Source organism: Trachurus japonicus, chromosome 21 (assembly GCF_045865225.1).
Source record: "Trachurus japonicus isolate A0001 chromosome 21, Traja_1.0".
Taxonomy (NCBI): Eukaryota; Metazoa; Chordata; class Actinopteri; order Carangiformes; family Carangidae; genus Trachurus; species Trachurus japonicus.
Genome location: NC_140927.1, coordinates 1684811 through 1709913, shown reverse-complemented (window position 1 = coordinate 1709913; position 25103 = coordinate 1684811). Strand labels below are relative to the sequence as shown.

Sequence of the window (25103 nt, the reverse complement as noted above, 5' to 3'; positions counted from 1 at the left end):
AGTCAGCTGAGCTCAGAGGTGAATGTGAGCAGAGAGGAGGGGTGGAACTCACCATGTGGCCCTGGAGTCGCTGTAGTCTGCAAAGGGTCCTCAGTCTGCATGAGACAAACCTTCATCACTGTACCATCACAGTATTTACACTCTTTCCAACTTCTAACACACACACAGAAAGTTCACCAGCATCCTGCACGGATCTCTGGCATGAAGCATTTCCAACTTCACTGTCACACAGGCTGCAGAAAAACATGTCAGGCTACAGTCTTCTATCAAATGACATCATTCAGCACCCACCTGTATGCCGACGTCAAAGCCGTTAGGGACATTATTATTATTATTATCAATAATAATATCTGTGTCGTGTGTGTTGCTCCTTGAGACACTGCAGCTGCTGTCTCCTGCTCGCTCCCTTCGCAAGTATTTTTTGCGTTTACTTCCTGGAAGATGTGACGGACAAGCTCTGATTGGTCGGTGCTGATGACGTAAAGGTGGGCGTACACACCACCGAGGAAGGCCGAACCGGTCGTGTTTACACCACACTGCCACCCAGTGCGTGGAGCAGGTAGCTATAGCCATGGATGTATTATATTATCGGCTATAGCCTACTGAACATGGGACATTTATTTTTGCTGGTTTATATTTTTTTCCAGCATGTGGCGCTAGAGGAACAAAAAGTGAAAAAGAGTATAGTGTAAATAACACTCAGCTAGAAATGATGAACAAAGGTGGATGAAAACTTTACTGTATAATTTGGAGATATTTGCACAATTTGTCTACTATTTTATTCCTCGACTCCTGTTCTATAAAATTTTGGTCACGTTATATAACCACAAACTTAAATGTATTTTATTGTGATATTATGTGATAGACCAACACAAAGTAGCACATAGTTGTGAAGTGGAAGAAAAAATGTTGTTCAAGATTTTTATAGAAATCTGCAAAGTGTGGCATGTATATTCAGCCCCCTGAGTCAATACTTTGTTGAATAGCATTTTACTGCTTACAGCTGCAAGTCCTTTAGGGTAGTATGTCTCTACTAGTTTTGCACATCTACACACTGACATTTTTGTCCATTCTTCTTTGCAAACCAGTTCCAGTTCAGTCAGATTGGATGGAGAGAGTCTGTGAGCAGCAGTTTTCAAGTCTTGCCACAGATTCTTAACAGGATTGAGGTCTGGACTTTGACTGGGCCGTTCTAACACGTGGATGCTTTGATGTAAACCAGTCCATTGTACAGTAGCTCTGCCTGTGTGTTTAGGGTGGTTGTCCTGCTGGAAGGTGAACTTCCGTCCCAGTCTCAAGTCTTTTTCTGCCTCTAACAGCTTTTCCTCCAGGATTGTCCTGTATTTAGCTCAATCCATCTTCCCATCAACTCTGAGCAGCTTCCCTGTAGGAAAGCCTCCCCACAGCCTGATGCTGCCACCACCATGTTTCATGGCAATTTTGGTCTTTCATTTGTAAAAAAAAAAAAAAAAAAAAAATCTTGAACACCATGTATCATTTTCCTTCCACAAAGTATGCACTACTTTGTGTTGGTCTATCACATACAATCCGAATAAAATACATTTAAGTTTGTGGCTGTAATGTAACAAAATGTGGAAAAGTTCAAGGAGTATGAATACTTTTTGCAAGGCTCTGTATATTATTGGCCGATGGGCAACTTATGAAATGATGTCTTGCTGCCCATCAGTTCACAGAGAGGCCTAATTAGATTTGCCTCATTAAAATGTTGCACAGAGAAATTATGATAACAAAACAGTTACATAATTGGCCATTGTGCACAGTACAGTGACTTTTGCAACTGCAAATACATAATGCTACAAACATCTATACTTTTACCAAAGTAAAGTATACGTAAGTATATATAAGTGTTGTTACTTTTACTTGATGCATCTTTTATCTACGATGAATCTTTTTAGAGCAGGAACAAGAAACAGTGAACTTGTTATGTAAAGGGCTTCATATCAACATAAGCTTAGAGTGTTTGATTACACAGGTTATTAAAACAACAATTGGGCGATTGTACTGGCTGTTTCAGGGTGTGTGATGTGTTGCATGACCCTGTGTGACTGAACAAACCCTCGGTCCAGTCACACCCTAACCCTGGCTGGGCAAACAACAGGCTGCTCTTGTTACATTCACCATCATCAGATGAAACAGGGACATGAAACAAAATAAAAACCCAAGACGCTACATCATTCATTTACTGACATTTATCACACACATAATATGAACAATTTAAGATTATTTGATGTGGAAGCTAAATATTTATTTTCATGCTATGAGTTCTGATCATTTATTTGGGTAGATTTTTGTAGAAATGTGTTTGATACAAATAGATCTTAAGCTACAGTACATGTGTAAGCAGTTGATTATGATATATAGTAGGAAGATGAAGGTCATCAGTCGGAGTCGCTGCTACAGGAGCTGCTGGAGGACTGCAACAGAGACGAACACAACAGAAACATCAGTACAATCCTCTGACACTGGTGTAAGGCCAGATTGTTTCATCTTAAATGCCATTTGTATCAAATTTGATACATAAAAATACATGAGTTTTTGAGACCTCTACACCCTCACTGTGATTTTTTCCCCCTGAAAAACCTAATGTTTACAATCAGATACAATTATCAGACAATCCACCAGGGTTCAGTTATTTATGCACCAGCAGGTCTTCACTTGGGACATCCAATATGGCTGTTGTCAGTCAGTGACCCAAATGTGTTTTCTCACGGATATTTTTGCCAATTTTGAAAAAGTTAAGGTAAGAAAAACTTAAAAATTGCTACTGAAACTTCAATAGGAATAGTTACTGCATTGACATTGCAACTTATTTTATAGTAGAACCGTGTTGAAAATGTGTGTATCAAAATAGATACAGCAGATATGTAAGGCAATTTTCTTATATTCTTATATTATATTTACATTTTTTTGTCAGAAGTTCCAATAAAGGGTCCAATTTCAAAATTTTAGAATTTTCTGACAATTATTTAATGGTTCAGACTTTACAGGGTTGTGAATAACAAGAATTACACTGACTCATGGCAGGTGCATGTGCTAGTATAAACAATACCACAACATTTCTATGGTGAGGTGTCTCTTCTGATTTGTTTGTTCTGAAGGAAATAAAATCAGCATCCAAAGCATCATATCTGACCGAATGACTGGCTCTTACCCCATGACAGTCCTTTCCTTTCTTGTGACACTTGGCATGCTTGTGACCATGCTTGTGCTTGTGCTTGTGCTTGTGCTTGTGTCCGTGTCCGTGTCCGTGTCCGTGTCCGTGTCCATGTCCGTGCCCATGGCCATGTCCGTGCCCATGCCCATGGCCGTGCCCATGGCCATGACCAGTTCCGCATCCATGTCCATGTCCGTGCCCGTGTCCGTGCCCTTGGCCAGGTCCACATCCGGGGTGTCCTCCATGTGGACCGTGGGGCTGAGGAGGGCAGTTTGAAGGGACAGCTGGCATCTGCTGGGGATGGTTTGGAGAGGGGTACTGGTTTCCTGAACATTAGGGATCAGATCACAAGTCAATATTTAGCTAAATGATTGCTCAATACAATGTGATGCACATCTTATATACGTTATTTAAAAGCAGCTTCATACCTTGGTTGTGTCCGGACATTCTGAAACCTCAGATGAAACTACAGATCCTGAGAAGAAAGAAACAAACTTCTTGAATGCATCAACACAGCTTATCTTCAAATATGCATATATACAGTCAGAGAAAGTCAAAGGGCATCAAAGCAAATCACCTGCAGAGATTCAGAGGAGAACTTCCAGAGAGCTGCAGAGCTGATCCACAGACAGCTGTCACCTCTTGCTCCTTTTTATCTGCAGCTGCACCTCAATTTGAAGCCTGGTCTCCTATCAGGACATTTTTGTTCTGTGATCTTACTGGGTGTGTGTGTGTGGGTTATCTTTAACAAACCGTACACACAGACCAAAATATGAACACAAAAAATATGTTTACTGTGTTCGCTTATAAAGCATATTGCATTCAGAAAAAATAAAACTCCACCCACAATAAACCATATTAGCTTAATTAACTGTGAAAAACTGCTACTAAGCCAGGAGCACCACCATTCGCTCTGATCTACTGGATCCTTATTAATTTATTAGTTAAAAAGTTAGTTAAAAGAAAGGGGGGACAAAGGATTCCTTGTAGATATTTCTATTATTCATGGTGATTCATAAAGTCCCCTGAGGATAAAAGTTAAAATTCACTGTAAAACCCAACACACCCACACAAAATCCTTTCAGAGTTTGCTGCACTGAGCCTTTTGTCCTCAGAGATGTTGGAATTATTTTCAAATGTGAATACATTCAAATTCAGGGTTTCTTTTGTTGCCTGATAAATTGATGATCTGATTCATGTAATATTCTCAAGCAAATCATGGCTAACATTACATAATGTGTGTTGCTCAGTTTTATAAGCTGTTTGATATTATTCACTTTCTTATTATTTTTATTAATTTTTATTATAATTTTTCGGATAAATGTTATTCTACAATGGTAGCTCCAATTTATAACATTCATAACATTTATTTGTATAGCACTTTTCGCAGAGAAAGCTCACAAATTGCTTTAAAGGGTTAAGAAGAGAAAACAAATGAACACGATTGCATACAAGCATACAAAAATACATACAGCAAATTAGGTGTCAGGCTAAAGAAAATGCCTGCCTAAACAAATAAGTTTTGAGGTGCTTTTTAAAATGTCACTGTTGTGCAACGACATAATAATATTCTATTCTATAAAAGTCCCAGCACCACTAACTGGTGCTGGTGTTTGTGCATGTTTCTGACCATACAAGTCAGAGCAGGACCAGCCACCTGGCCCATGTGAGGTTTTAATATTTCATTCACAGTTTACACAAAAGACACCGGGCTGCTCTTGAATTAATCATGTCAGGGAAATGTGAGATTCACAGTTCATAAATCAGGTTTAGAGACATAACAGGGATTAGGAGAATGTGCTGGGAAGGTGCAGGGTGTGTATGAAAACATTGCTGAACAAAGGTCCTAATTCGACCTTCCCTGGGTAAATAAAGATAATGTACATTTATACTGAGCACACACTCTGAGGTCACATGGAATAGAGAAGAAAGAGGCAAAAGACATTGTTGAGGTATCTTGACTTTATTCTGAGCAGTTTTATGTTGTTTATCACAGAGGAACAATTATCAGTGTACAGTATATAAACACACAGTACAGGTCATTTAAAGCAGCACTGCTGTCAGAGACTGGAGCAGTGGTGCTGCACATGATGGAAATGTGTAGCTCGTTCTGCTTTAATATGTATTGGCTTAATACTTCACATGCAAGAAGCAAAAACTAATCATGACTCAAATATTCAAGTTGAAAAGCAAAACCCACACGATTTGAAATGTAAGCAGTTGAATAGCTGATTATTTGTATAGGTTGGAGGATGGAGGGGTCCAGGTGAACGTCAGTCTGCTCCGTCTCCACACAGGAATCTTCATCTAGTCAGAGTCACTGCTGCAGGAGCTGCTGGAGGACTACAACAAAACAACACATCATCATTTCATTGATCCATGCTCTGTTAATCAATCAATTGATTTCATATAAATATAATGGATATGGATATAATGGAAATTCAGATTTGATGGACAGTGTGTTGTATCATTTGATTTTATTATTTAATACATTTATCAGTCTATTTTAATGATGAACACTATTAATTAAATAGTCACATCATTTGCATTTGTGTGTGATCTTCTCATGGATATAAGTGAGATATTCATTCTGTCCTATATGTTCTGCAGCTGTTTGCTTACATGGTCTGGTGTTTGGTGCTATGGGCATGTGTAGGCTTGTTTTGTGACAGCTCAGTGATGTTTAATCCAAATCAGTAATCCAAGACAATCTGTTTGATCCACTACTCTTATAAATAATATGATTACAACTACTTTGCTGGGATTTCTTGTTTGATCAAGTGCCTACAAACCAATCACAGATTGGAAATGCTGATATGAGTCTCTGGAACAGTTCATGGATTGTGGTGGAAGGTGTTTTGGTCTGATGACTTGTTGGAATCAAAATCATAACTATTACGTATAATCAATAATCTAACAGACATTTCTTATTGTCTGATAAAGAACAAAACCGGTAACGAAGGAAGGAGGAAATGGTGAACCTCATATGAGCACTTGAATAGAATATGATGAATATAATATAAGTTCATCCTCTGTGGTGTTCTGACAATCCAGGGGACAGTTGTCAGGATAAAACAGACAGACAGACCAATGAGCTACATAATCCCCATAGCAACGATGCAATAAGTATGGATGGAAATGAAGTGAAATGTAAGGCCTAAATTCAAAAGGAAATAAAATTTCAACAATTATAAAAATGTGATTTGTGGGAAACTGATTCTTACCCCGTGACACTTCCTTCCTTTCTTGTGACAATGGCCATGCATGTGCCCATGCTTATGCTTATGCCTGTGGCCATGTCCATGCCCATGTCCATGGTGACCATGTCCGTGTCCGTGGTGACCGTGCCCATGTCCGTGATGACCGTGCCCATGTCCGTGGTGACCATGCCCGTGTCCGTGGTGACCATGTCCATGTCCGTGGTGACCATGTTCATGTCCGTGGTGACCATGTTCATGGTGACCATGCCCATGCCCGTGCCCAGGCCCACATCCAGGACCATATCCAGGACCGTAGCCAGGTCCGTATCCGCATTCAGGCCCAGGTCCATGACCATGACCATGACCATGACCATGACCATGACCATGACCATGACCATGACCTTCATGCTCTCCACAAGGTGGAGCTACAGGACCACATGGCTGAGGAAGGCAGGGCTGTGGTTGGGCAGGGCCTGTTGGACACTGAGGGTATCCACCTGGCTGAGGATGACAGCCAGACTGATACTGGTTCCCTAGGAGAGGGGGTTATAATATTATCTCTTTCACTTTATATAGACACAACGTCAATTTTTAAATTCAGTGAAGAAAGTTTGGCAAAGAAGACAGAGAGGGGGTTTTAGTACAAAAGGCTGAGAATCAACAAATGTCAAAAACAGTATGTTGTTTTTACCTGTGTTGTGCCCGAACATTTTCCAGATTTTAGATGCAAACTCTGAAATAGAAGAAAACATTTCAGTGCACAGAAAATAAATTCCTCTTCACATAGGGATGTGGATAAACAGTAAGTTGGAGTTGTAAATCACAAAATGCTGTATTGCAGTTTACTGAGGAAAAATACAGGTATACAACTGAACAAACAGGCAGTCTAGGTCATATGCGCATCACTATTTGTATTGAATATGTGTTACTGATAAACAAATAATTGGAAGAGTAATGCAATACTGTTCACAGAGGTAAAAAATAAATAAATACATGTTGGCAAGATGATCAGTCACTCAAAACACACAGAAGGACTCTTGTTCACATAATACGTTCCTGAGCTCTTTATCCCAAACTCAAGCCTGAGTCTAATCTGAACCTGGACCAACTGTATCCCCACCTCTAAAACACTAAAAATGTTAACCCTCAAATGGCACTTTGAGCAGTGGAATAAAATCTCCTCTCTCTTAAAGGTAAATGACAAATACTTTATGTTAATTAATCCTGGATAGGTATCAGTAAACTTACTGTGAGCTGGAGTGCCACAGATGCTGCTGACTGCTGGTTGTGTTTTTATATGAAAGCCACACCTCAGCAAGAAACGGTCCACTACTCATCAGGGCAGAGCTTCAACTCCCACCAGTTTTTTTCCTTTCTTTTTTTTTTTTTTTTTTACCTTGTACTGTCTTGTGCAACATGCACTTAGGAATTTATACCTCTTTAAAACAGTTTGTATTTTTTTTTGTCCCAACAAAGCACTGGATAAGGAACAAAGACAAGAATATGAGCAGACTGATGTGTTTAAAGTGTTTTTTTGTTGTTGTTGTTTTTTTTCAATTTTACAAAAAGCATTTTACAATTTTTTAAATTAATTATCCCTCCTGTCAAACACAATAAATGACATCACAAGACTCAATGATCATACTATTCAAGTCACTGAAGGACTTCGATCACTAAAGACTGAAAATGACACATCATCTAACACCATCTAGTGGTGTTATTCAGAATGACATGTCACCGTGTCACAGCTGACCCCACCACCGCTCCACTCACAGATCAGCTGAGATTTGAATCAGGATTGCTTCATCTTTCTCTAAACACATATTCTATGATAATAACATGAAAGAAAACAAGATTACATAAGTGTTCCAAAAACAACCCATGGATGCAACCAAATCCACAAGTGGACCTGCAAACTTATATTAAGAAAGAGAAGTAAATAAAGAGAGGAAAGCTTCTACATCTTTGTTTTCACTTTGGAATTTAATACAGAGCCAACATGAGCTTTACATGTTCAGTGAAAGATTGTCTCCTTGGCTGCACAAACACTAATGCATTTGAGCAGTGGAATTAACAGATTATTGTGTGGGCCATGAGAATGGAGGTTTCCAGCTGACACCTTGTTTTATCCGGATATCGTCTAATCAGAGTCACTGCTGCTGCTGCTGCTGCTGCTGCTGCAGGAGCTGCTGGAGGACTGCAGGGGGACACAAGAGACACACACAAGTTCATCATTTAAATCCTCTTTGTAACTGAAGTGTATTAGTTTTGGGTCATACTTGAACTTAAAGGTGTAAAAGTGGAGCATAGTGTCCCTGCACACGTGCATCTGTACAACAGTGAGCAACTGGATAACTGACTTTCTTAAAAGTCAGTTTTCCTGTGTTAGTTCTGATTAGACAGGATGTCACAAAGTTTTTTATGCCTTGTGTTTCTTGATTTCAGACCCAAACCAGCTTTCGGTGGTGAATGAGCTGCAGTACACAATTGGCTCTTACCCCGTGACAGTCCTTCCCCTTCTTGTGACACTTGCGATGCTTGTGGCCACGCCTATGTCTGCGCTTGCCCTTGCCACAGCCATGTCCATGTCCATGTCCATGTCCGTGTCCATGCCCATGCCCATGTCCGTGTCCATGCCCATGCCCATGTCCGTGCCCATGGCCGCCGCCACCGCATCCGTGACCATGTCCGTGGCCGCCGCCACATCCATGGCCATGGCCATGACCTCCACATCCATGGCCATGCCCATGGCCACCACGCCCATGGCCACCTGCAGGACAGTGGGATAAATTACATATGTTACACAGTCAATACAGGAAGAAAGAGGTGAAGATTATTTAAAAATGCAAGTGTTGTTTACCTTGGTTGCACCTGTCCATTTTGGAACTTCAAACCCTAAAAATAGAAAGAAGTAAAGTAGAAAGAAATTAGACACATTTACACTCATCAAACAAAAACAAAACAAAAAAAACGTTAGAAAATGCTAACTTAAAATATGCAAATGTAGGCTGGTTTAAGATATGAAATGTAAAACATCAAACTTATACCAAACACTGACCACCACCCACCCACCACACTATGTGTATTCAGAAGACAAGAGGAGTTTTAGCGGTGAACTTACTGATGGCAGGAGAGAAGATCCACAGATGCAGCCGTCACCTGCTGTTGCTTTTATCAGCAGCCACACCTCAATGAGCAGCAGACTGTGAGGGCAGAGCCTGACTCCTATCTGATCAATCTTTGTTATGTGACAGATTCATCTTCACCACACAATACATGTACATGTTTCTTAAAAAAAAAGATTATATATCTATCAATTGCATGATCTCTTTCTTTAATTGTCTTAATAAAGGCTGCTAAGAAGATTTTGTCTTTGTTGTCACTGCAATGAAAATAAAGACAAACACAGTATCTACATATCTATGTATTAATTCTATGTATGCATTCAAACGTGTTAAAATAGCATTATAGCAATAGCAAAACTCATATTAACATGCAACACTGTTACCTGAAAACCTTCTGCTGGGGAACACTGAAACACACGCACACATACATCACTTAGCACTTGCAATGTGTTGATTTGCAGCTCTTTTGTCTTTCGAAAAAAGACAAGCTTGTTTGTGTGACCTGTTTTTTTCAGAAGCAGCAGTGTGATGTTATCAGGAAAGATTCTCTTTCTCTTTTGACAGTGATGCCAGACTTTTTTCATTCCTTTTCCATTTTTTTTCTTTCTTTCACCTTTGCTTTTTTTGAGGTTGTGACTTCTAAATGGCTTTTCTTTTCAGACATGGACATGGTCACCATGGACACAGACACAGACCTACAAATAGACCAGGAGGATCAAGTTGTGTCAGTGCATGGACCTAATAAATAAATAAATAAATAAATATCCAAGGCCTCACTTTAGATTTCAAGACAAGCCTTAAACGTAAAAGGCATGAAGACACTTGTATTCATGCAATGTGGACCTGTGCTCTGCCTTTTTGGAAAGAGACAATCAGAACAATAGAGAGTATACCTTAGTATACCTGTTCCTGAATCAATTCACCCTTATCTTGTTGGGGACAGGTCATGCAAGTCTAAACCAGCATTGCTCTCACAGGCTTCATTTCAGCCTCAGAGTTAGACCTGACTATAGAGAGTGGGTTAAGTTATAACAGAGAATGTGTCTTTTGAGTTACTGATACTGCATAATAACCATAAAGAATCCTACATACTTGCTGGCCTGGGATCAGTTTTTGTCTCTCATAAAAGCAGAAAGTATGTCATAGGGTTAAAACTACATTTCCGAGGACACTGTTTTGAATATGTCTCATTATGAACATTATGAATATCCTATATTAATTTAGTGGGAGCAGCTTTTGTTTCTGTTTTTATGTTATGTGAAATGGATCACTGAGTGTCCTCCCAGAGGATTACAATCACTGTATGCTTTTAGACTCTCGGATGGATTTTTTTAAATTTTTTTTTAGGAATGTTGTGTTTTTGTTTATTCTTGAGGGAGTCACGTCCCAATCATGTCTAAAGAAACGTTCATATCATGTAAACTGTTTAGGAATAAAGTCTCAATTCAAGTTCAAGTTTTCAGCTTTCAGGGAGTCGGTAAAACCTTAGGTCTGAGGCAGTGAACAGCAATGGTGAGGAAGAATCATTGATTGATGTACTGTTCTTACACATATGTTTATATACAGTATATAAGGTGTATATACAGTATATCTATATAAACACTTGAATCCCTGTGAAGAGCCCATGGTCCTCGTTCTCCTTTGCATGTATCAACCTCAGAATGACTGCAGAGCATCAATCACTCTTTCAATTCAGTTAACATTGCGAAACCAGTTGATTGGCACAATGTTTTAGTGTGTCATCCGAGTGTGGAAAAGGTGAAGGAGGGTGAATCAAAACCAGCTTTCTTATCGGCATCAGCATGCTTCAGACTCTCAACAATAGACAAGTTTAACCAGTCCTACAGTCTTGTCTCTTATGCCTGTTTTCAAGCATGGAATTTGCTGCAGCGACCTAAAAAGACCCACATGATGAATCTGCAGCCTGAATGTCAGCTGCACAAATAAACACACAACTCATTGACTTGAGACACTCCCATGATATCACGTTCACTGGAAGCATTCACACACTCCCACATAATACCTATTAATCAATAGAACATCTAAGGACATTCACAACCACACCCTCCGCCCAGCTCAGAAAAATTGTGCTAGAATTAGTGGTCAAAGGGCAAATCACTTTTTTTTGTATTTGTATCTCTGAAGTATAAATAATCTAATAAACCGCAAAGAATGCTACTTCATTAAAAAGTGACATGTCATTAACATTTGATTGCAAGTGCAGAGGTGAATAAATGTACAAATTCAGCACCTAAAAGTCCAAATGAAAGAACTGATCCATTTGTGCTTCATAGCTGATCATATTGGTATGTTGGTGTCTGTTGTTTGTACTGTCTGGTTGCTGTGGTCTGGTGTGAAATAAACACTACCCAAAAAAAAAAAATCAATGTGAAACAAACCCAAAGTGACTTCACTGAGGAGAGAATTCACAAAAAATTCTATAGAAAAATTCTTTATTCTAAATGTACATGATAGTGAGGCAGCAGGAATCTAAGGCAACATGGATATAAATGCTTTTATACATGAAACATGAAGTGGGCGTCTTGGTTTGCAGCAGATTACCACAACAGATTTGTGAGGAGTAGCTCTGGTAGATGAGCCGCGCTGGAATGTTGACAGAAAGAAATTCAAAGAATGAAACGTGTGGTACAGCTGAGCTGTTGAAAGAGATAGGGAATGGGGAGGCAGAGAGAGGGGGAATGACATGCAGCAAACAACCAGATTTGGGATTCGAACCGGGGCCGGCTGCAGCGAGGACTGTAGCCTCTACATGGGGCGCCTGCTCAACCCATTGAGCTATATCCAGCGCCCCGACATCTTGTCTTCTTAATCATAGTCTGAATGAATTCTTCACAGCTTGACCTTCCCAGCCAGCGGACTGCCGGGGAACAGAGCTGAGAAGCGGCCGAGGGTCCACACAGGAAAGACGTTTCTGTAGGACGTGTAGCTGATGGCGCAGCTCTTGTTGAACACGCCTGCTATGTTCTCCTGGGGGACAAAGCAGAGTTGTATTCATGGCAAAGTGAGCTAATTACTGTAATTATACTTTCTTTTTTTTTTTCCTTTTTTACATAAAGTACAAAACAAATGCAAAGCAGTGATTCACCTGTGGCCAGTCTCCATTGGGCAGTTGCCTTTCAATCAGCAGCTGTACTCCTCTCTCAATGGCCCGTCTGTCAGGATGCCTGGTTGTGTAAACAGGTGATGTTACTGAATTCACATGAACTACTTAGTTTGGATTTGGTTGATTCTAATTAGATACATTTTTATCATCAAAAAGCTTGAGTTTCTTTTCTTCCTATGTAAAAACATGCTATGTGTTGTTGGGGCATTGTTTAGCTCAGTTGGTAGAGCAGGCACCCCATATACAGAGGCTATCGAATCTCGACTTGGGCGGCCCTTTGCTGCATGTCATTCCCCCTCTCTCTGCCTCCTTAAAAAAAAGGCAAAAAGCCCCAAAAATATACTTGTATAATGTGTAGGACTTACTCCCATCTAGCGGTGCGGTTGCATATCGGAACGTATTCTTGATGTTGCATTCACGTCGTGAAATCGGGCAGACGTCAGACACACAACAGACGCTGCATGCAACAGGATAAACAAGCGTCATGGTGACGTTGTATTGCTTAACTGACCCACGTTTTACCGTCTTTCTCTCGTCGAGTAAAATGACATCCGGTTGGTTTGCCGACGGCCGTCTGCCTGACTGCACCTGAATGCAACATCAGTGCCTCCGTCCTTCCTCACACTACACAGTGGTGACAGTTTTAACAGGCGCTACCTGGAAAACTTTCTCCCCGAGCCGACAGCTCCGCTGAGTTTCTATGGTTACCTACGGTCACGCTGCCACTCAACGTAAAAAATGGCGATGCAACATGGCCGCCTCGGTTCGGTGCGTCGCCCACTTATGTATTTGTAACGACTTGTAACAACTCATTCTAAGGTACGAGAAAGCTTTCATTTGTATGCGGATGTGATTCAACTTCAGTGAAATACGTATTTATGAAAGCAATATTTGATTTTTGCTAATAAAAAGCCAAATAAGTTACACACACAAAAAAAAACATGCATGTGTTCGAAGGCACAGATCCACAGTGGTCGAGTATGACCACCAATCAGTGAGTTGCGTGTTGATTACCTGACAGCCATGAGGCCTAACAAAGCCCAGCAGGTGTTGTGGATCTGAGCAGTGCTGCTCTGGACGTAGCGCCTCTGCTCACACGACTCAAAGTCTTCCCCCCAGCCCCCGTCCGACATCTGTCGGTCCAGCAGGAACTGACAGGCTTTCTGCACCTCAGCACACACGTCCCTGTTCACACACAACACAAGGATGTAATGTGGTGTGTAGGCTGCTGGTTGCCATGTGTCCTGTGTGGCTCGTTCAACCAAGGTAAAATACTCAGTGATCAGTGTTTGGATCTCTTACTCGTCCTTGTAGATGTGACCCATGCAGGCAAAAGCTTCCAGGCCAAACCACACTCCATACGTGAAGCACACTCCCCAGGACCTGAGCACAAGCAAAAACCATGTACAGTTTTTTTTCCAATTGCTTAAAGGGATAGTTCAACATTTTGGCAATCCCTATAGTTTTAGCAGTAGGTTCGTTACCTTTAATTGTCGGTGCAAACTGTTTTTAGAACGGCGGAGCAGAGCCTTGAGCTGCTCAGAGCTACGCTATGGAGGCTAATGGGATTTCTTGGTTTCCCTCATCAAACTTATCAAATACACAATCTAACAACTCCAAAACGCTATGAGATAATAACGGAACATTACGACGTACAAAAATCTGTTCAGGGTGCGTTTGTTCTAAAAATAGTTACATTATACCATTAAAGATAATGAAACTGCAAAATAGCTCATATATCCTGCAAAATGAAGCACTGCAACCAAAACTACATATAACATAATCAAAATCAAACTTTTGCACCAAATGGCACACACTTCATTCATATTAACCAAATTTTTGTCTAACCAACTACACACTGTTGGGCATAATAAAAAGCACTCTGATCTAAAGTATGCTTTGCCAACTAAAATAGTTCAAATTGTAGAGAATTCTTCAGGTTGTTCACATACAGAAATATTTGCAGATACACACATATACTGTTGAAGCATTTTTCCCCCACCAAACAAGATGGCAACAGACAACGTTATGCACAACAGATATATTTACATTGGAGTGAACAAAAGTATGCTCACAAAACAGTGAACTGAAAAAGAAAATTGCAGAAAAAATATAGTCTCCCGTCTTCCAATATTGTTGTAAAAACATATTGGCCAATGAGCTTTGAAAATGGCAAACATGTAACTTTATGTGAGATTGTTGTGTTTTATGCAGAGAACCGAGTTCAGTGTATTTAAAAAGAGCCATTGCAAAATGTGTGACAAGCAGAAAATGTGTTTAAAGTTTTGGATACTTGAGAAGAGGTTTTGCTCTCTGTGTGTCAGTTTAAATATTTGTGCTATGCATGTCATTTTAGTGTGTTAGCATTTGGAAAAAACTGTGAATTGACCTGTCGATCAGGTTTGATATCAGATTGTAATAACAAATGTGTGGTCTCACCCCTCCCAGGATCCGTCTGGCCTCTGCACCCTCCTGCAGTACTCCAGGCCTTTACTCAGAGTGGACCTGTAGAGGAACCAATCAAGTCTTTTACAGCCTCTAAGTCAAGTCATTATTTATAGTTATTCATAAACTTTGTGAATGAAATGTTGCTCCAGGAAAAAAAGCAGAAAACAGTGTAACATAACACACAACACAGAAACACAGCAGCACTGAAAAGGCAGATGTGCATATTACTGGTACATAAAGCACTAGTGTACAACTGAATGTAAACAATAAACAAGTAGCCATGACCTAAGAAGATCACCCTTTCCCCTCAGTGTTTTAATCCTAAACCTCAACATGAGAGAGAAATGATTAAAGTAAGAATGTCTTTGTGGATTAGATTAAAGCCATGAATCAGCAACTGCAGATACAAATGTTTTCCATGATTCCAGAATATGTACTCAAACAGTTTCTGGGCAGCAGCTGAATCTGAAATGATGACGTCATTCAGTAACAGATACTAGTAGACCTCCAACCATGTGTGCATGCTGTGTGGTAGTGTATACCTGATCTCCTCAGCACGGTGTTCAGGGTGAGCCTTCTGGAAGTGGCTCAGAGCCTGCATCACTGCAGAGGTGCACTCCACGTAGGTGTAGTCTATCATGATGTCACCTGTTTATGTGTGTGTGGGACAGAAACGGACAAACTGTTACTCATAATCTCACTACACCTACAAGATCCTCTCTTCAGCTGGGCGAATGCCAGCATTACCGTAGGTTCTTTGTCATTTGATACAGTAAAGGTCATCATGTTGCAACACACAATGGAAAAGCTTTCCCCATCGCTTAATGTTGACAGGAGGAATCTGAAATGCCATGTTTATATTTGGCTCCGTGTTTCCCCCTTTTCACATCTGCATATTTGCAGCTTGAGTCACAGTGCACGTAGCTGCCCTGCAACACACTCTTCTACTGGGAATCAACTTGTTTGATGATCTCGATATATGAAAGAAATCACTGCACTGACATTTCCTCCACACCTTCTTCTTGATGCAATGACACAGATTGCAAGAGGTGCATGACGTGGGGTTCAAGAGAAGTGCAGAAAACAAACTCACCAAACACCTCGGAGGGGTTGAGCAGCTCCAGGAGTTTCCCTCCTCTCTTAGTTTCATATGTGGCAAACCCACCGTCTGAGTTTCTCATGCTCAGGAGCTACGAGGAGACACAAAGCTGTGACACTGCAGGAGCAATGAGTTACAAGTTACAAGTTCTTTTCAACTGTATGCCGTTTATTAATGCATTAGCATTTTTAATAACTTTTTATTGTGAAATACAAGACAAACAACATAGTGGACATACATCGATGTATGTAAAGTGTGGACAGTGTGTGTGTGTGTGTAATTCAGGTATAATACGTAATATAAATGGTGGTCATAACAGCAGTAGTGATAGCAGTAATAAAGAAAGACATTAATGAATACAAATAATAGTAATATTGGTCATAATAATAATAATAAAACAGTATTAATAATGACAGCTGTGACAGCAATAGCTAGACAACAATTATACCAGAAATAATAATAATGATAATAACAGCAATAATTCTGAAAATAAGAAAGGATGGGTAAATGAATGAAATTTTGAATGAAAAAATGAATTAAACTATGAGAGAGGAAAAAATAAATAAATAAATAAAATGCTAAAGAGTTACAAGAGGGTTTGGTAGCCTCAGTGTGGGCTACAGATTAAACTAATGGGATATAACAAATCAATTAATAAGTTTTATAGATGCTGGCGGTTGGATTTTGTTACCTTTGTGTTAATTTGCAATGAGCCAGGCTGTTCCTCCCTGTTTCAGTGTGTTTTGGCTATGCTAAGCTAACTTAGTAAAAAAAACAAAGTGGTGAAGTGTGCCTTTGAACCAGCGTAGCTGTCAAATGGTAAAATCTTTTTATAAGAGTGAAGATGACATGAGCTTGCAGAGCCACGAGACATTGCATGCACATTCCCTGCAGACTCACCACATTAACAGCATCACAGAGACGCTCCGAGGCGACAGGCTGCCTGATGGAGGGACACAGCTCCTGCAGCAGCATCACAGACTTGAGGCCCTCAGCTGTGCAGTCAGCCACGATCCAGCCACAGTCACGGGTACTGAAGGGGAAACCTCCCTAAATCACAGAAACGGGGTTATACAGCACAGTGCACACAAGTGTTGTTCACACTTCACTTTCCTTTACTTGAACCTCCTGGATACAGTTTCCACAGACATTTCACTTTTTCATTGAAGAACAATAGGAAACATGTTGAAAGGTGGCTCTCGTGTGATATTTGTTTACCTTGTTCATCTGTCTATAGTACTTCTGGTATTCAGGAGGATTGTCAGGTATCTGGTGGAGTGGAAAAACTTGTCAGGTCTATGAAAGCAGTGAATGATCATCTGACACTGTTTTAATCCTTAGCAAACACATTCTGTAGTGTAACAATAGGCACCCTTTCCTGCTCGACAATGGAAATAATCTGAGAAGAAAAGAAGGATTACAGTTTGAAAGTAGTGAGATAAACACTGTTGATACCTGTGTGATGGTGAGAAACTGATGGGCGTCTCTGAGGCACTCGGCCAGTCCGGGGTTATCCTGGGCTCCTGCCTGGTGGAGCCCAACACACAGGAATCACCACTTCTATACTTCCATACACCAAGTCCTCAAACAGCTTATTAGAGACAATATCCACATGACTGTTTTAGTATTATTATTATATTTAAAGGCAGCATTTACAATTGATGTGAGGAGTTTGGGGTTCAGTGTTTGCATCCCATCATCAAAGTAGATGACACTGTTCTGTGTATTTTTATGTCTGACATGAACAAGCAATATTTTTTTCTATCATAGATGACCTGTTCTTTGATCTTTATTATATATCATTGTTTGAATTAAGAACAGAGCTGGAGTGAGTGGCCAGGTGTGTGTCACCTCAAGGAAAGCCTGCACAGCAAAACAAGTGTCCCACAGTTGAGATCCATTGGTCCCCTGTGCAGAACAGAAACGACAAAATGTCAAATGCTGAGATGAAGTTGAATTTAAACTCACCTGACTGCACTTTTACTCTGCACTCGCTTACTGCAGGACAAAATACAACGTGTGAAACCAAGCAGCTAAACTAAACTAAACTAGACTAAACTAAACTAGACTTAACTAAACTAAACTAGACTTAACTAAACTAAACTAGACTAAATTAGACTAAACTAGACTTAACTAAACTAGACTTAACTTGACTAAAATAAACTAGACTAAACTAAACTAAACTAGACTAAAGTAACGTAAAGTAAAGTAAAGTAAAGTAAAGTAAAGTAAAGTAAAGTAAAGTAAAGTAAAGTAAAGTAAAGTAAAGTAAAGTAAAGTAAAGTAAACTAAACTAAACTAGACTAGACTAAACACCGTCACTTAACACAGACACAGCAGAGAACAGATTCTCACCTGCATTTTCATACCATCCAGTCCCAGCCTAGAACACAGGAAACTTACTGTTAGTTTATCAGCAATTTACTTTTGACAAAGTTAAGAATTTATTTCAACGGAATTAACTTTTTACACATATTACAATCTGCAGCTTCACAGTAGCCTCTCTTGATCAGATAATAAAACAGAGGTGGTTTTCCTTCCTGTCGTTAGAGACTGACCAGAGGTAGTCTGGGATCCTGGACACATGCTCCTGAAAGACTGGAGAGGAGGGACCGTCCACGTACCAGCGAACCAGCATGTTGATGGTCTTGGAGATCTGAGGGGAAAGGGCCAGTACTCCATGTTAACACTGACTCTCATGGTAATAAGCTGAGGTGTATTTTTTCAGTATTTGTCTGGTGTATATGTTACCGGTCCAATGCTGATACATTTGGTGAAGCGGTCGTCAGCCTGGATGTGCTCATACAGCTCTTTGACAGCTCTGCCTCTCAGCATGGTGCTGTGGTGGGCTTCGTACACATTCAGCACCACTGCAGAGCAACAGGAACAGAGTCCCAGGGTCACAAGGTTAGGGAAGTGATACAGAGGGCAGCGTTTAGGAAAGAGAGAAACTTTCCTCTTTAGTATTGCATACATCCTGTAGCCATGGATACAACTAATGTTGTTTTAATGTTGTTGCCTGTTTTTACAGTAGCACGTGTCTGTAGGCGGTGTTTCATCATCACAGTGCACGCTGTGTTAGTCACACTCACTGTATGCAAAGGTGAGCAGTGAGCTGTGAGGTGTGTACATGTCACACGCTGCCACATTGTTCCTCTGAGCCGGCCAGTTGATGGTAGCATAGTCTTGGACATAAAGCTCCTGCATAACAAAGAACAAGAGACACATACAAACTCACATACATAAATAAATATATGTAAATGAAACTTGCTGCAGTCTACATGTAGAGAGTTTGTGCTGCTTATCTGACAAAATAATGAATCTGCAGATGTCTCCCTGAACTGAAAACTGTGAAAATAAAATTGGGTAACACTTTATAATAAGTACGAACTATTAAGCATTAGTTAAGCATGAATAAATACTGAATTCTTCATTTATAACACATGAATAATCATTAGTATGCAGTTTATAAATACAGTTAGTGCTTATCGATGATGAGTAAAACATTTTTAGCTGTGTTTATAAACTACATACTAATGAGTATTCATGTGTTATAAATGATGAATTCAGTATTTAATGTTTAACTAATGCTTAATAGTGTGTACTTACTATAAAGTGTTACCTAAAATTGAAAATATAAATATAGGGGACAAAATATGTCTAAATTAAAAAGTGGTCTGTATCTTGTTAGAGTAAAGAGAGAGAAAAACTGAGGTGAGCTGCTCTCCTCTGTATCTGAAAGGTTTCCATCCCTGGATCCTCCCACACTGATGTGCAGGTGAGAGGTGAAGGAAACACCTTAAATGACTTTGAGGCATGTTCTTTTATTTCTATCAGACGCTGTGAAGGAATTAAACACACAACACAGGGCAAAGTTGAAATAAACCCCTTTGTGTTGTACCTGACAAACATGTAGTTAACCAGTGTTGACACACCGTATCAAGATAAACTGCTGTCTAAAAAGACTGAGTTGTGTTGGAAAAATGATTGTTAAAGAAATTCATCTTCTCTGCTGCTGTGTTTGTGTTTTCATCCACATCTGGTGGTGAGAGAAAGTTAAACAGCTGCTCAAAGCACACTTCACTGTGCTGCTGAGAGACAGACGTACATGTGTAATAACCACACAGCTATTCATCTGTATGTATTATACTGCGATATTGTTAGGCTCTTTTGCCAGTGATGTCCTTTTACAGCCCCAAACCTGCTGCAGTCTACACGTAGAACAACATATAGAGGCAGTATGGTTTCATTAGAGTTATCATAATATGGCAGAACACGCTTTATAAGACTGTAAACTGAGATTCTTTGGCTTGTGCTGCTTATCTGACAAAATAATGAATCTGCAGATATCCCCCTGAACAGAAAATTGTGAAAATGAAATTATGATGAATATACAACAATTCAGACTCTGAACTCTGAACTCACTCAAAGTAGCACTATAGCAAATACAGCAGTAATAGCAATAAAAGCCAACGGTGTAGTGCCTGTGGAGTAAATGCAGAATTCCTTTTTGTTATGAGACAAGCGGCCCCACCACTATGTAAAGAGGACGAGTGTGTTTATATCTGATACGCTGCACCACCGGCCCCATCTAGTGGCCGAATAAAGAATTGGAAATTGTGGTAGTGCTACTTTAAATAGCAAACTGGTTTGATTAGCAGCCACACTAAAATATTGATGATTGTTAGTATTACTGAGTTAATCAAGAGCACTGGCTGTAATGTACGGACTGTGGCGCCCCCATGTGGAGCAGCCTGTTACCAGCACCTGTCTGAGGCTGAGGACCAGGGAGTCTTCTTCAGCTGCCAGTCTGACGGCGTAGCAGTAGCTCATGGGGAGGTAGACCTGGCGACAGTGACACCACAGAGTGGAGGGGTGGGCTGGCATCCAGGCTGGGAACAACCTGCAGGCAGACAAAATGTAAAACGTCACATCTGAATTTATATTTATACAAAAGAAAATATGTTCACGCAGCTTCCAAAGACAGTCAGTGACATGCTGCTGGTGACAGAGCCCAGTCTTCGTTCAGAAACCTTTTCTTTATATTTTACACTGTTTTTTGTGTTTTATTTAACACTAGAACCGCCAAGGGGTCATTTTTACCCCCCTGGTGTTTTTAAATATGTGTAACTCTGTTAAAATAAAACCCCTATTTCTCTCAGTTCATGACTTTTCCTAAAATGGGTTCATTAATTATCAAGTGAATTTTGAAGTCTGTGGGATAAAAAAGAAAAAAAAGAAGATCATTTATACCTAGAACCGCCGAGGGGTCATTTTTACCCCTAATAGAAAACAGCTGTTTAGTGCCGTGCTCAATATTCACGACCTGACTGACACTTTTCTGAGTGATCTACTTAATAGAACAGATTTCAGGTAAAACATTCAGAGAAACCAAATCCTGTAAGGTTAGATGGTGGGTACAGGTGGGCGGGGCTTTGGGCACAGTGACTGTTTTGTTGTGACATCACAAAGTTACAGCGGTCCTGAAGCTGGTTTTAAGCCTCAGTTTCTGAATACAGGCTAGATGAATTTCTATGTGGACTTATTTTTCACAGTATTAATATAGAATCTAAAGCTGCTTTCTAATCATACCACACATGGACATCTACCTTTAGTCTGTATGGGACCTTTAAATTTGATGCTGATGGCCTGATGTCTTTGCCATGGTCCTGATCTTCTTGTTAACAAGTCAGTGATACACTCACATTTCCAACAGAAGTTTTCTTCGGAGCAGGACCAGATCTCATACTATCTATTACTGTCTGAATCAAATAATGATGATACTTGTGCTCCCCAGACTTGGTAATGTTTCTCTGACCTCAGCTGAGATCGTGAAGCTTTATCTGTGTATTTAAATCATGGCTGATGGGTAGAGGAGAAGGTAAAAGGAGGTAAGACCCACTTACCACATCTCTGGTAGGAGTGTGTTCATCCCCTCCCAGCTGTAGACGTTCAAAATGGCCAACCAGAATTTACCCCATGAGGGAATCCCCACTGCACCACCTGAACAAGACAAACACACAGAACTTTGGGTTACAGCAACATGGAGCCAGACTAAAAATAAAGATGATTGATGAAGAAAGGTGATCAGTACTGTATGTAGTATTACTGTGCTGATACTTTTAACAGTAACCTGTGGCATGGCTTTGTGCTGTTTATTTCTACCTATCCCTCCTCACCTTTGCTGTGCAGGTTGTTCCTGGCTCGAACCATATCTGGATCATCAGGGTCAACTCCCAGGATCCTCAGGGAGGTGTAACTCAGTGCGGTGCCAAAAACAGTAGACTTATCTTCAATGTGTCTGCAGAAAAACAAAACACTCACACACAATGCAGCTATATTGTGTATATTCCAGACCGCCTGACACTCTATAATGTCTTGACCTTTCTCTCTTAATTATTTTGTAGCTGTGGGGATCAGTGGACAGTTTGAATTACATCTCTGCTAATTACCACACTAATCTCCTTGTAGCAGTTGTGAAAATCAAAAGACAAAATGTGTGTTGTTGACTTACAGACCCCAGCCTCCATCTGATAGCTGAACAGAGCGCAGGTATCTCACCATCTCCTTCTTCCAGGCCTCAGCCAGAGGGATCTTGGCAATGTGGCAGGTGATGAGGAGGCCTGAGAAGCACACACACACATGAGTACAGACACAGACACAGACAGCGCCACACACATGAAAAAACTGGTAAGATGCAATCCTCAGCTCCAACTGCACCAGAATTTGTCATTTGTCAAGCACTTCAGCAAAAATATTGGAAAAGAGCAGTCACTCTGAACCTTCTCACCTAATCTGCTGTATTTTACACAGTATGTGAGGGTTTGAATTTTATTTTATTTATTTTATTTTATCAAATAATATAGTCAGTGCATATTTCAGGTATGAAATTCAAGTGAACGGGGAAGACGATGATGTGTTTTACCTGGTAAGAGGAAGAGAGGCCCTCCGTAGTCCCCCGCCCAGTGGCCGTCCTCGGCCTGGAGGTGCCTGTAGAAGTCCATTCCTTTCAGAGCTGCATCCACAGCTGTGTGGGCAGCAGGGGAACCAGACACAAACTCACTCTGTGGACAGAAGATGGGCTAGAAATTAACAATAGACCTCAACAGTGTAGGAGTAACTACAACTCAAAGATATATTCTGTATAAAGTGAAAAGAAAACTACACATGTGCCCAGGGCCTTTGCTAGGAATTCTGGGCCCGCTGAGAGAATACTAAAGTGGGCCCCTGCCCCCTGACTTTTCCACTGACTATGTAGCCTATGTATTATAATTTTTTATTTAGCCTACTTTGTTTTGATGCTAATGCAGCATTACTATGAGTATTAGTCAGGGTCTTATGCAGAATAAATCAGTCATACAAAGATTAGACTACTGGGGTTTTTTGTGGGCCCTACTGGGTGCTGGACCCCTAGAATTATCATCACCTTTCTCCCCTATACAACGGTCCTGCATGTGCCACAAAAAAGTTAAGACACATGTATCATGGTGTAGTTGTAACAGAAGCAAAGGCTTGAAACTGCTAGCATCAGATTAACTCTTGTTTTAGCAACTGAACTGACTTCTCTCTTATAAAAGTTAAAAACCCACTGTGTCCAGGCCCAGTGAGTGGGCCTCCAGCATGGTCTGCTCTCTGTCTGGGGTTTCCTGATCTTCCACGTAGCGCCATGTCTGCCTGCCCTCAACATTAGTCAGCCTCCAGCGGCTCAGGTCCGTGGCCGGCTCCGTCTTGTACGGCCCCCCTCTCCTCCGCAGGTGCCTGGAAGAGACAGCTAAGTATTTTAATGACGTAGCTCTTCTTCCTTATTCATATGTAATTTTGTGCTTTGAATTGTATAAAATCTTGCACAATGGAGGCATTTCACCACCAGGTTAAAGGTGAAACCAATAACTCTGCAGGTGAAAGTGCTGCTGGTTTTAGGGGATCATGTTGTTGCATGAGTAACAAACAATCCAAAACTGAGTGTAGAATATGAGGCAATGAACACAGCTATAAATAATACATGAAGACAGAGGTTAGCTACTCCCCTGCATTAACTTGATGACAGAGCCAGTCTCAAACCTCACACTTAAACAATTTACAGGAAACTGACTCAATAACTTGTAGCTGACTGATACTTTTACAATATTGCAACTAAAAGTGTTAATTAACACCTTTGTGAAGCTTGTAATAAAATCTATAAATCCATTTCTTGGCTTTATAAATAGGGCCTACATTTAGTATTTTTGTCATCTTGTGGTGCAGTATTAACGGTATCATCTTTAACTTTAACTCATGTCAATGGTCCAGACGACACAAAGATGTTCAGCGGTCAGACAGTGTGAGGTGGAAGTCAGTTTATTTAAAAGCAGGTCTGAAGGCTTCTCCATACAGTACAAAATCTACTTTTATTACCAACAGCAGGAGTACTCATCATACAGACTGCACAGTAACAAGCTGTTTGAAGTGCTCCAGTGTATAACTTTGATGATAAAAAGCTAGTTACTTAGTTATATTCCACCTATACGTATGCTACATGCTAATGTATCAACATTATTTAGCTCTCCTGCCTGTAATTCAGTTTGAAAGCTCTAACTTACATGTTATTTTCCCTCACGTCGATGTGTTGTGACAGTTAAGCAGTAGTAAAGTACAGTAGTTGGTCTGAACAACAAACTCTCAGTTCAAGCTTCTTCCACATCATGAGAAACAGCAACAAAGTAGTTTAAATTTAGTTTATTCGTTCAAAAGAAAGATTAATGTTTACTCACGTCCCCTCAGTCATGGCTGTAGCTGACAGATACAGTCGAACCCTCCGCTACAAACCTTATGAATGAAGCTCTTCTCACCTGCTCTCTAGTCGCCGCCCCTTCTGCTCAATTCACGGGAATTGTAGTTCTTTGAAGACTTTTTACTTAGCGGTTCCGTACTGTACAGACCACATTTCCCATGC

General features: G+C 40.4%; 3 protein-coding genes and 1 long non-coding RNA gene across 4 annotated transcripts in view; all 4 read right to left on the bottom strand.

The window, feature by feature from the left end:
* hibch (3-hydroxyisobutyryl-CoA hydrolase) overlaps positions 1-444 on the bottom strand; it is a 32611-nt gene extending 32167 nt beyond the window's left edge. Inside the window, exons 1-2 of the mRNA XM_085765028.1 lie at positions 292-444; positions 53-95 (exon numbers count right to left, since the gene is read on the bottom strand). Of these exons, the coding sequence (XP_085621154.1) occupies positions 53-95; positions 292-323 (75 nt within the window). The 5' untranslated portion in view covers positions 324-444. The remainder of the gene's footprint in view (positions 1-52; positions 96-291) is intronic.
* A 4681-nt stretch (positions 445-5125) lies between these two features.
* LOC146964573 (uncharacterized) lies at positions 5126-6782 on the bottom strand. Its single transcript, XM_085764862.1, has 2 exons — positions 6400-6782; positions 5126-5518 (listed from the first exon to the last, which is right to left on the bottom strand). The coding sequence occupies exons 1-2, from the start codon at positions 6780-6782 to the stop codon at positions 5479-5481; spliced, it is 423 nt and encodes a 140-aa protein (XP_085620988.1). The 3' UTR covers positions 5126-5478.
* A 1624-nt stretch (positions 6783-8406) lies between these two features.
* On the bottom strand, positions 8407-9032 carry LOC146964572 (uncharacterized). The gene is made up of 2 exons (XR_015034591.1): positions 8874-9032; positions 8407-8572 (listed from the first exon to the last, which is right to left on the bottom strand). It is a non-coding gene; the product is annotated as an uncharacterized LOC146964572 (long non-coding RNA).
* A 2904-nt stretch (positions 9033-11936) lies between these two features.
* lss (lanosterol synthase (2,3-oxidosqualene-lanosterol cyclase)) lies at positions 11937-25062 on the bottom strand. Its single transcript, XM_085765019.1, has 22 exons — positions 24922-25062; positions 23761-23929; positions 23097-23235; positions 22686-22794; positions 22351-22472; positions 22078-22174; positions 20939-21074; positions 19264-19372; positions 18923-19041; positions 18730-18827; positions 18527-18554; positions 18023-18079; positions 17627-17698; positions 17390-17440; positions 17072-17221; positions 16166-16262; positions 15615-15720; positions 15064-15129; positions 13927-14007; positions 13639-13809; positions 12607-12685; positions 11937-12488 (listed from the first exon to the last, which is right to left on the bottom strand). The coding sequence occupies exons 1-22, from the start codon at positions 24933-24935 to the stop codon at positions 12351-12353; spliced, it is 2208 nt and encodes a 735-aa protein (XP_085621145.1). The 5' UTR covers positions 24936-25062; the 3' UTR covers positions 11937-12350.
* Between the last annotated feature and the right edge of the window lie 41 nt (positions 25063-25103).

Excerpts from the sequence above, each read along its gene's own strand:
- LOC146964573 (XM_085764862.1), bottom strand. The coding sequence starts at position 6,782 with ATGAAGGTCATGGTCATGGTCATGGTCATGGTCATGGTCATGGTCATG. Across the intron at positions 5,519-6,399 it reads AAGGAAGGAAGTGTCACGGG|TCCTCCAGCAGCTCCTGCAG; the intron begins GTAAGAATCAGT and ends GTTTTGTTGTAG.
- lss (XM_085765019.1), bottom strand. Across the intron at positions 18,828-18,922 it reads AATGTATCAGCATTGGACCG|ATCTCCAAGACCATCAACAT; the intron begins GTAACATATACA and ends CTTTCCCCTCAG. Across the intron at positions 15,130-15,614 it reads CACCGTGCTGAGGAGATCAG|GTCCACTCTGAGTAAAGGCC; the intron begins GTATACACTACC and ends GTTCCTCTACAG.